This window comes from Alligator sinensis, unplaced genomic scaffold (genome assembly GCF_000455745.1).
Source record: "Alligator sinensis unplaced genomic scaffold, ASM45574v1 scaffold595_1, whole genome shotgun sequence".
Classification (NCBI taxonomy): Eukaryota; Metazoa; Chordata; order Crocodylia; family Alligatoridae; genus Alligator; species Alligator sinensis.
In genome coordinates, this window is record NW_005843385.1 from 1 (window position 1) to 11,815 (window position 11,815).

The 11,815-nt window shown below is 50.9% G+C and overlaps 1 protein-coding gene across 1 annotated transcript in view; it reads right to left on the reverse strand.

Annotated features, from left to right (window-relative positions):
* Window positions 1-10,611: 10,611 nt before the first annotated feature.
* The window catches only part of LOC106723237 (B-cell differentiation antigen CD72-like), a 4,324-nt gene continuing 3,120 nt past the window's right edge, over window positions 10,612-11,815 (reverse strand). Inside the window, exons 7-8 of the mRNA XM_025195074.1 lie at window positions 11,125-11,234; window positions 10,612-10,964 (exon numbers count right to left, since the gene is read on the reverse strand). Coding sequence (XP_025050859.1) covers window positions 10,817-10,964; window positions 11,125-11,234 — 258 coding nt within the window. The 3' untranslated portion in view covers window positions 10,612-10,816. The remainder of the gene's footprint in view (window positions 10,965-11,124; window positions 11,235-11,815) is intronic.

The following is an 11,815-nucleotide window of genomic DNA, read 5'->3' on the forward strand; positions in this document are numbered from 1 at the left end:
GGAGCGCCCCCTACTGGCCCGCCACAGTGGGAAGACAATAATCAAGAGTGGAGTAGAGAGAGTTCAGAGGTAAAACCTGGGGTATTGCAGAGCAGGTCTGCTTTCTGGGGAGATGCTTCTTTCTAAAATAGGTTTTGCAAGGCAAGGGCTTAGTATGAGCTGGCTGGGAGAGACATGGATCAGCCGCCCCTGGGGAGAGCTATGCCCCCAACAAAGAAGTTCCTTGGATAGCAGCAGGTTTGCTTGTCAAACTCGCTCCCGTCCAGATGGAGGGATAAACCCCTGGCTTCCCCAGCCCCACCCTGCCCACGCTATGAGGCTGGTACGAGTGGCGGTGGTTGTTCTACCACCCCCACCACCAGTCATGTGGTTTCTGCTCCCCTCCACCCTGCACCCATTAATAGCACCCATCCGAGGACCCACCCATGCAACAGGAGGAGCAGCAGGTGGTACTGCAGGTGCCACAGGAGGTAAGTTTGTAATTGAGGTGGCATGCCTTGCACATGCTACCATGTTAATGTTACTGTCACGGCGAGGTCCTTTAGGAGGGCCGTGATCTCCTCGAGGTCCCTCGTCCCGTGTCAAGGCTGGCCCAAGGCACCCTCTTATTCTCGCCCGCCACGTCTTTGATGTTTGTATATAGTTGGGAGGCTGCCTACGACTCCCTGGGCACGGCTACTCGGGACCTCTGTCCCCGTGTGTTCCTGGACCCCCCTGGGGTCTCCCGGTATAATGGGTGCTCCCCAGACACCCTAGCCTTATGGGCTACGCGTGGCTCCTACCAACCCCTAATACCACGCCCCCAGCCTCGCTGATGCTCTTGGGCCCTCTCTACAATAGGGGAGTCCCCTCTGGGACGTCCTCTCTGGCCACCAGTCTTTTGGGCCCACTGCACTACTACCCTCTCTGGTACGGGTTCACCGCGCTGCTACTCCCCGTCCTCCCGGGGCAACCGCAGCACCTTGCCCTTCTCCTGGGGCGCTGTGCCACTAACCCCTTTCGTCGGGGTCCACCGCGGCACCCTGCCCCCGTCCTGGGTTTCCCTACGGTGCAGGCCTATTACCGGGTTCGCCACGCCCGTTATGGGCTTCTTAAATATCGCCCTGCTCGGGCTTCTCAATATTGCCCCTCTCGGGCTCCTCAGTAATCGCCCCTCCCTGGGGCTGGGGGTCTATGCACCCCACAAGTGACACCCTTGCTGGCATCCGCCGAGCCCATCCTGGGCTCCCCAGTATGGCGCTCCCCGTCTTTGGGGCTCACCGTGCCCACCTTGGGCTTCTCAATAGACCAATATGGCGCTCCCCCTCTTTGGGGCTCGCCGTGCCCTCCTTGGGCTTCTCAATGCTGCCCCACTCTGGGGCTGGGGTCTACGTACCCCGCATGCAATCCGGGGTTCCTGTTCCCCGCCCACAACCCACTGGTTGCGCTTAGGGCCCCCACACCTCTGGGGTCCCTATGAGGCCTCCTCCAACCCCTACAGCCTCACCCAAGCCTCCCGTCTAATATGTAAGCCGAACATAAACTAGAGCCTCCTGGCTGTAACGCGAACACAAAGCCCCCTGGCTAAACCATAGTGCCCAATCCTCTCAGGGCTTCCATCCTTCTCTCAGCTAGAGCAGTTCCTGCATCGCTCGCCTCCTAGCTCTAGGTCCTGCTCTAGCTCCTGCTCCTGCTGGCAGGGAACTGCCAGCCTGGCCTCAGCCCTGGGCTTTATAAGGGCCAGGCCCTGCCTCCTACAGGCAGCTGGCTCTCCTTAGTTGCCCCGGCAACCCGCAGCTGTGCTCGTTACCCTGGCAACGCTCATCTGGGATCGTTATGTCCTGCCAGGGCTCTCTCTCTCCCTGGCAGTTTCTACTCCTTAGGAGCAGGCACTGAGGTGCCCTGTGACAGTTACTTACTGGAAAATTGCACCGCTTCTCCTATAGATACAATTGCCTTCCAGAAAATCCACACAGTGTGGACACCTGGTGCCAGACCCCTCTCCTGGGATACGGTGCTGCCAGGCCGATAAGTAGGTGTTGAAATCCACCACAGGGATTGTGTAGGCTGTAGTGGGGAGGCCAGTAAGGTGGTTTTGGGAGCATGGGGCCAACTGCCTTATTTCTTCCCCTGCAGAACAAAAGGACATCAGAGATGATGTGATACCACCAGCCATTGAGCACTAGGTTTTATTATTTTTGATTCTGTAAATTTATACGTGATGGTTTTTATATTTACTGATTTGTTTCTTTGTTTGTTTGTTTTTCCTTGCTAAAAATAATCTGTTTTATTTCTTGGTCTTTGTAAATAAAGGTTGTAATTTATTCACTTCCTTTTGAATGCATTGTATTCTTTTTCATTACCAGCGACTGTGGGATAGGAGCTGCAGTTGGTGGAGGCGATTGCTGTAGTGGGCGCAGGGGCTTCCCATTGTTACCAAAATGCTGAGTAGATGGCTGCCAGTGTGACTGAGGCAGGGCATGGGGGGAAGGAGCAGCTGCCTGGGCAGGGGAGAGGGTTGTGGTATTGCAGCACCTTACGCATGTTCTCTTTGGCACAGACAGGAAGGAAAGGTGGGGTAGGGTATTGTTATGAGCCTAAAGGTATCTGAGGCTTTAATGCTATATCCAGCCAGCTTTCTATCCACCTTGTGACGCTATATCCAAGTAAAGTGCAAAGAATGTTTTCTGGGATAAAGAAAAGGCGTCCACTGATTAAACCTTGATTGTCGGTGTGCCAAGATGCATCTACATGCCAGGCCATCATGTCTGGTAGCAAGTTAGGGGAGCAGTGGGGACTATAGTCATCCCAAAATTGCACAGAGCCATGCCCCATGCCACACACAGATGCACACACTTGGGCAGGTGTTCGGGGCATAACAGCGCAGCTGCTGCAGGGGTCTGCATGGAAACCACCCCAAGACCCAATCAAGGAGGATGCTGGGAAATGTAGCCCTGGAACACAGAAAAGGAAATGGCAGAAGGACACGTACACTCCCCATCCCTTCTCTGCTACCCCGTGGTTAAGGTGGTGCACATACTACTGCCACCACCACCACCACTGCAGGTGGTGTACATCCTCTCCCAGCTCAGCCGTGACCACCACCAGGGCTGTGGAGGGGGAGGAGGAGCGAGGCAGAACCATTGAATGGTAAGTTTGCAGCTGAGGGGGTGTAGCAACTCTTTTTACTGCTTTAATGCTTCTAGGTAAATTTAATATTTCTTATGATTGCGTTCCAGCAGCATGAGCAACACCGAGAAGGGTGGAGGCTGCGTGCCAGACCCGCCGCCTGGGATATGCTGCATCCCGGGTAATAGATAGGTAGTTTCAGGAATTTTTGCAGTAGAGTTTGTAGCCTTGTACCTGGAGGTGAAGCAGGTGTTTTGGGGGCTTTGGGGAAGGATGACAAGGAAACTGAATCAGAAGATAGAAGATAGACAATGCAGTTAGAAATAAGATAGATATTTATTGTTATAGAGCTTATTTATGTAATAATTTATTTTACAGGATGAAAATGCTGCACTATTACATTTCTTTAACTTTTTATACTGTAATTTTATTTTTTTACATACTGTATTTTTATACTTCTTTTTTTTTTTTAATTGAGTGGGGGATTTTACTTTCAACAAATCATGCAATGTGTGATTTTTAACTTTTAAAAGTAGAAATACAGGTTAAAAGGTTAAAATTCATAATACAGTTCATGCTAGATGTGGCATTCTTTTCATAGGCAGATTGATGTGGGAGTCCATGAGGTTCAGGGGTAGATTTAGATGTGGAAGGGTGGGAGAGGTGATGAGCACAGTTTACCGTGGGGATCCCTGGCTTCGGGGGAAGGGGCCTTTCACCAGTATTTCGGGAGTGAGGCAGAGGATTAGTGTTTTAAATGCACCCCTTGCTGTAGTTCAGTACAGAAGACAGCGGCGGGGTGAACTGGTATGAGGCCCCCCCTGCTGGAATTTACTGGGAATTACACAACAAGCTTACCCAACCATTTGGGTTGGTCTAATAAAAGATATCAAATTCACCCAAGGAACCTTGTCTGCCAATGTCCTTAGACCAACACGGCTACAACCTAAACAACAGCAAGCTTAATTCATTTTAAAGCCTAGCACGTGCAAACACTGGTGCAACATGTTTAAATAAACTATTTAAAATTTTATAAACCTATTAAATTTAATGAGGATTAAACCCCATTATGTGTAAAAGCACCCCTAGATTCTCTTCTCAGGTACTAGAGGGTATCAAGATATCACCTTCATATGAAATCACTTTTTCCTTGGTTATCCAATTAACATGTTATCACATCTCATCACATATGTGTGGCACATAGTGGGAATGAAATCCCTGTGGCACCTGAGTAAAGGTGTATTGTCCCTCCTGAATGTAAAAGGAAATTTCTACCAGGAATCAGGGTGAAGGGGAATGGCAAAGAAAGCATTAGACAAATCCAGCACCAAGAACCTCTTCACCCTTCCTGCAATTGCTGCCGTCATAGTTTCATAGTCGCTAGGGTCAGGAGGGACCTGAACAGATCATCTAGCCTGACCCCCTGTGGTCCCTGGTCAAAGCCAACAATCAGCTGACTGTTGGACCCAGCCCTGACCTGCTACACATTCAATTTAAGGCTCCATACAAACCAGCCATAAAGTTGTTCTATTTTATATGTAGAACATTTTTTATGGCTGGTTTGCCAAATGATGGTGCCTGAAATTGGGTGTATGTGTATCCATTTATGCTGTGTTTAACACATTCATCAGGGAGAAAAGGTAATGTGAAGAGGGCCATAGATACACCTGAGTTAGCTATAAATGAGCAGTATCAGTATAGCGGGAAGCCCAGAGCATCCTATTCAAGCATTTACCTAGCTTTTTGAGCAGGTTTTGCAACCTAAGTTGAAGTCTGTGCTGCTGCTAGTTTTGGCATCTGAGCTAGATAGTTAATTCAGTGACTCTAATGTGACTCTAGAAGAGAATTCAGTGACTCTAAGGTCTTCATAAACCTTATTTTCAATGGAGATTTTGCAAGGTAGGAATTTAGGGGCATGTATACACAGCACAATGCACGGCCTTGTAGAGATACATAAACTATCTCTAAATCATCTTTCAGACAGTATAGTTAGGTCCAGAGGGAATAGCGCACTGCCTGTCTTATATACACTATTTCATAGTGGGGCTAATCAATCTGGGAGAAGTGCCCCACTAATGAGGCTATACTGCTACTAGCACTTGATCTAACTCTGAACAAGCCTAGCTCAGGTATCTTTGCATGGCCCTGCATTGTGCCATATCAGTGTAAGTCCACTGACTTCAAGGGAAAATCTGGCATCATATCTAAATTGTACATGGAACACAGGGGTTGGTTGAAAGCACATAGTGCTGGGTTCTCAGCTGATGCAAATCTCATTGGAGTCTATGTATCTATGGTCATTTATCTCTTCTGAAAAATTTGCTCTCTGCAGATATATTTTAATAATTTTTTTATTTTAGAATTTTTTATTGTAAATTTAAGCAACCTATTGAACACTTGAATTAGATGAAAAACTTCAGAATTTAGATTAAATTACAACATATTTTTGAAATATGAACTTTCAAGCCAAAAGGGTGATTTGGGGCCAAAATAATATACACTAATATTCATTCATTTCTTCAAATGAATTTGTAGAAGAATAAGGGGGCATCAGGAGAGATTGTCCATCAGAATGTTGAGCCCCAGCTCAAGTCTGGTATCGTGCCCGGTATGCAAAGGCCAATAAAGATACCGGGGTGAAAGTACAAAGAAAGTTTATTGCTAGCAATAAAGGTGCAAGCGGATTAAAATACACGTAACAAGCACACCAGATCACTACCACTAAGCATCTTTTATACAGGAGTTTTCAAGTTCTCACCAGCGTATTTGTTTGCTGACTGGTTGTAAGGAGTGACGCAAGGAGTTCTTTACTGAGCATGTCTCTATACCTGTGTTTTAGCCATGTATCTCATTTACATACATGTGTGTTTCATTAGCATACTTTCTCCCCACCTAGGGGCGTGATTTTTAGTATTTTAATGAGCCCTATAACCCAGTACTCTGTTTTTTATTTTGTTTTCAAGCCTCCTTTATCTAAGACTGTCTCCTCCTTATCATTGCAGATGGGCATTCGTCACATAACATTCTCTTTTGCTTGGTCTTTGCATAGTGGTTTCTAGGTCACTCCTTACACTCCTTCCTCCCCTTCTTGAAAATAGGGACCACATTAGCCAGGCCAAAGGCTCCACAATGACCCCTGCCAGCTCCCTCAGCACCCTTGGGTGGAGGGCATCCGGACCTTCAGATTTAAAAATGTCCAGCTCTTCCAGAAGATCCCAAACTACATCTGAACTGACTAAATGCTTGATAGAGCTATCCCCAAGATTGTCCCTAACTCTGGTAGGTGGGATTCAGGAAAACAGAGGCAAAGAAACTGTTAAAAATATCAGCTTTAATCACTTGAGGGTACTTGGCTACCACTGGGGCTGTCACAGGAATGACCTAATTGATGGCCCTATAATCCACTATCAGGCTCCAGGTTTTACCATCTGCTTTTCTGACAGGCCAGATGGGAGCATTGCTGGTACTCTGCTGTCCTACCACCACCCATGCTCTAGCAAAGCATTTATGGCTCCCAGTAGGCTGGTTTCAGCTCCAGTTGGATGTTTGTCTTGTTCTTGGGGTGTGGGGTTCAGGTCCAGCAGTTAACACCTGGGCTTCGACACTTCCACTTTCCACTTCATATTAGCCCCACACCTGGGGGAACTTACTGCTTATGGTTTGGACATCTTTTTCCCATTCAAGTGTCATTATGCTTTAGTTTCATTAGCTTTGAGAGTAGTGCATCTATGCTTTGCCACAACCACATTGGGTTGCTTATCTATCATGTTACATGTCATCTGACAAAGCATGGCATTATTACTCAGATCCATGGTTATCTGTAATTTTTTTTATTATTATTATTTTAAGCTATGTCCAGTATTCCCTGCTGGCCTGATTTTATTATTCCAAATGTGCCTTGGGCCCACTGGGTCCCTATTCCAAGCTACTTTACCTGTGAGAAGAAAGCTAATGATTCTTTTCCATTAAACCCTTCAAGCCACTTTTCCCCTCCTTGCTTCCAATGTGAGAATGTTGCTTCCTCTAGACTCACAATTGAAAAAGAAATACCTGCATCTATTAGCATTGTTTGCCTCAGTGCTCGACCATTTATATCACCTTCAAACTGTACGTCCACTGGAGGACGTCCCCAGCTGTCATATTTTTGAGTGCTAGAAAAAGGGAGCTTGTGGGCACCAGGATGTCCTAATACTCTGGAGGCAGAACATTAGGTTCTGGTCCTACTCCTTCTTCATGGTGGGGTAATTGTTGTAATAACTTTGCAGTAGGCAGACCATCCCTCTCTTATCCTTTTCCATATTTAATAAGTCAGCACCAGATTTGCACTCTCCAGGATGCTGACTTCCTGTTGGCTCCCAGAAAGCCTTCCTTTTTTTCTCCCTCAGACTGTCCTGTCCCCTTTGGTCTGCTATTACTAAAGGTGATGGCTGAGACTTTTCATTTCCATTTCTGATAGGCTTCATTACTGCAACGCATATGCAGTATTGCATTATTAATCGTCTCCGAGTCTGATCCTGAGTCACACAGCAGTGACAGCTTGCTTCTTTTTTCCTGTCACGTGCTCCAAACAGAAGCTGTTTGAAGAATAGATTAGCATCCCTCATATCTTGCCCCTGCTGGGGTGTGGTTAAATCGACCCCCAAGCTGAAAGACCAGCCACAACTTAGTTGTAATTATCACTGTAGCTTCACCTGGTTTCTGCACATGCCTGGCTACCATGGACAGCATCCCATCACTTCCCACAAATACCCCTACAGCATCCCTCAGGATGCCATTAGTTCCTCTTCACCCTGACCAACCTTTTTAGACAGTAAGGAGCTATTTTCTCCCAAGGCCACCTTCACAATTTTTATCACATCGCCGAGTGTCAGCTTATCTGACTGCTGTGTCTGATGTAGGGGATATAACCAATCCCATAAATTATCCCCATTTAAGGGTCCCAGATTTTTAGCAATGACCATCATCTCTTGTCCAGATAAGAGCTGGGTAATGAGGGTGGTCCTTGGCCCATTTTGTCCCCCTGTAGGGGTGGAAGTCTTTTCAACAATGAGAGGCAAGCCTGTATTAACCCTGGCAAAATCCTCCTCAAGGGGGCATACGGGGATGGTGGAAACGGAGTTTCACCCCAATAGTTTGAAACGTGATGTAATAAACCAAAAAGACAACAGAAAGTCTTGCATGAGTCTAATGTAATCCTGAGGGCAGAGGGTCTCTTTACAGCCAAGGATTTAGAAAGTCTGGGGGGATCCGCAGGTCGTCTGAGGTGTAGAAGTGGAGTCCTTACAGGCCTCCTCTCTTCCTGGGCTTTTATAGGTGAATCTGCACCTCATCCTCTGTCTGGGGTGCCTTGACCATAGTCACATACAGCATGCCCCCCACGTATAGCACCTCTCCTGCATTCGGTGTATTCCACACTCTCACCTCTTACAGCTTCTGCCTTAAATTGTCTATGTAGTCCTCTGCTTTCTTTGGTCTCCCCAGCCCAAGCAGTCTTGACCCTCCCCTGCTCCCTTAGCTCTGTCTCCAGCAGACACATGCAATGATTTTGCCAGGTCTTTGACAACAGGGGACTGCGAGGGTGTGGGATGCCATGGCATTAACCTGCCTGACCCAGAACATCTCTGCTTGCACCCAGTGGATGTGATGCCTGCTCCCACCTGTGTTGAACCACTGTCTGGTCCTGGCCCCGTGATGCCTGAGCCCACTGTGGATGAGCCCTGTGAATCCTTGGTCCCCATCATCTCACCCACAGGTGCCGCTCACCACCCACTGCCCTGAGGCCCAGTCCTAGTCCTGGCCAAGATGGACACAGCTAGGGCCAGAGCCCATGCTGACCTGCCAGGACCCAGGTCTGACACCTCCCTAACCCACAGCCCTGGTGCAGCCCCATGCAGCAAGTGACGCATGGGACTCAGCTCATCCTGGCAGGTAGTGCTGCCTGGGGCATGGCCAGTGGGGTGGACACGCCAGGGAGCTGGCAACTTGTCCCTCACTCACCAGCAAACTCTGGTACCTGGGAAGGACCATGCCATGATCCAGTACCCATGATGAGTGCAGCAGGTGCTGGAAGTGCCCCATGCCTGTGACCATGGGCACAGGTGCAGTAACTCAGATGTCTCAGCAATGTCCGGACAGGAGGGGATGGACACTGGTTTCCCCAGGCTGAGGGCACTGGGCTGTGCCCCTTCCTGGAGGACCCCACACCCCACCTCCGAGTCAATGGGCTGGGATGCATGTTCTGCCCATCCAGCATCAGGATGCCTCACTCACCAGCTAGGAAGCCATCACACGGGGGCCTGGATTGCACTGGAGACTAGAGCTGGGGGTGGGGGAAAGTCTTGTGGGGGAGGAGGGTTCAGTTGGCCTGCCCTCCTTTGCCTGGGGCCTTGGGAGGGGTGTGCACAGATGAGAGGCTCCTGGCCTCTGCATTGCTTCTCCAGCCTTGTTGTCCAAGGATGGCAGAAGAAGTGAGTACAGCCCAGGGCGTGGGGTGGTGAGGGGGTTCCTGGTAATGCAGCAGGTACTGGGAGAGTACTCTTCGCAATAGGAGGCCCAGGGGTGCCCCTGTGCTCCCTCCCCCACACACAATGCAGTTGTGAATGCAATCTCTGGGCTTTAATAATATGCCCATGACTGTGAGCAGCACAGAGAGCTGTAATATATATCCCGGCTTCTTTCTATTGTTCAGTCAATAAACCTGCCTGTCCCATGCTGTGCCCCACCTGCCCTGCACCCTGGGGCACAAGTCCCCTGCATGAACCGCCATGCGGACAGGATGGGGGTCACACAGTACAGGGCCAGCTCCCGGGTCTGTAGGGGTGTCTGGAGGCAGTGCTCAGCCCAGCACCCGGCACCATGGTGGGAGCAACCCCAGGGCTGCTGGGATCCCCCTGGCTGGAATCAGGGAATGGGGCTCCACCTGCCAACCTTGGGAGTTGCATGGGCTGCTGTGGGGAGGGGGCTCCAGGCACAGGACTGTGGGTTTGGTGCATGCTTGCCTGGACCAGAAGGCAGCAGACAGTGGGGGCAGGCACTGGGTGGGATGAGAGGCTCCCCTCCTGCCCTGCTGCCAGGGCCCGTGTGTAGGCATCATGCATGCAGACCGTAGACCATACACCACCCCACACCTACAATTACTGCACAGAGCAGTGCAGTGGCCAAGCCCCACGGGGCAGACAGGAAGCAGGGCAGAAGCTGCGTTGCACAGCGCTCAAGCTCATGTGCACAGGTGGCCATGGGTAGGCGCCTGCCAGTACCACATCACTGCTCTGCTGAGCCCACTGCTGGGAAAGCAGGGGACCTTGAGCCTCATAACCCCCACCAGTGCTGGGGGCAATTTGGAGATGCTGCCCTGTCTGACTGCATGAGGACCATGGGGTCTGGCAGCAAGGCCCCAGTGTAGCGTGGGGGTCCCAGGAACATCCCCTAATGCTCTTGCTAGGTGCTTTCTGCTGCGCGGTTCAGGGAGCAAGTGGTGCTAAGTCCTTGCTGCTGGGAGGGGATTATACTGGTGCAAGTGGGAACTGGTCCCTGAAGCCACTGGAGCTGAAGGGAAGAGGCAGGGTGAGCAGGGGAGGCAGAGCCACCCCCAGTCCCATGCGGGGAGGGGGCACGCAGGGTCCAGCAGACAAGGAGGAAACGGGACATGAGTCCCTTATGCTGCGATGCTGTGGGAACGCGCTTTTGTATTCATGGGAGACTCCCAAATTCATGGCCCAGAGTTCATCCTTGTGGCTCCCTGAGGGCAGCTGGTCGACTGCTCGCAGATCCAGCGGTTCTCTGTGTGCCGTGCTGTGATCTCTATGCTGCTCCCTTTTATTATTCCATATATACCGTAAGTTTTCGTGCTCTCAGGCCTGCAATGACAGACACCGCGTGAGGGCCCCCAACCACCTCCGACATAGCACGGGAGCCTGAGCTGCAGTGGGGCTGCAAGGAGCTCCCCACAACCCAAGTTCTGGTTCTCCGGAATGGGGTGCACTGATTTTCTAGGCTAGGAGCTCAATGCCAGCTTACCGTCTGTATGTGGTACCATCCTCCCACTGCCACTTCTGCACAAAGGTCTTGGAGTCCCAGGTCTTCTTGAGTCCGATCCAGTACGGGATGTCCGTGTGGCCAAGAAAGCTCTGGGGAAATCACAATGGCTGTGAAATGGCCCCAGGGCCGCAAGACCCCAGTGCCCAGGTTCAGCTCCCAGAGGGACCCGGGGCACTGGTCCTCCCCCACAAGACTGGGAAGGGATGGGAGAAGGTCTATCAGCTGCTCCAGCCTCAGAGGCCTCTGCACTGGCAGGGGGGTTGCACGCTCTCAGCGCTGCCCTCCACCCACCAGGCTCTGCCCAGCCCCTCTCCCCTCCCGCGGGATGGAGTCACTGGCTCCTGTGGCACCAGCCTTGTCCCAACTTGCTCTGTGCCTCCTTCATGCTCCCTTCTGGCTGCACCTCCCTCCCTGGCCCTGCCAGGCACCGTCTGTGGCAGAAATGCCCCGTCGGTGCCCCTCTCCAGAGATCTGTCTCAGCCAGCCTGGGAGGCTGCTGTTGATCCCTCAGGGCGGGGATCTCGCTCCTTGTCTGCAGACAAAAGCCTGGCGCCTGGGAGGCGATGCTCTGGTCACATGGGCAGGGGGGAAAGACCCAGCCCTGCGCGCGGGCCCAGGTAGCCAGGGATGCCATGCAGATTGGACGGTTTGTAGCCAGTATTGGCAGCTT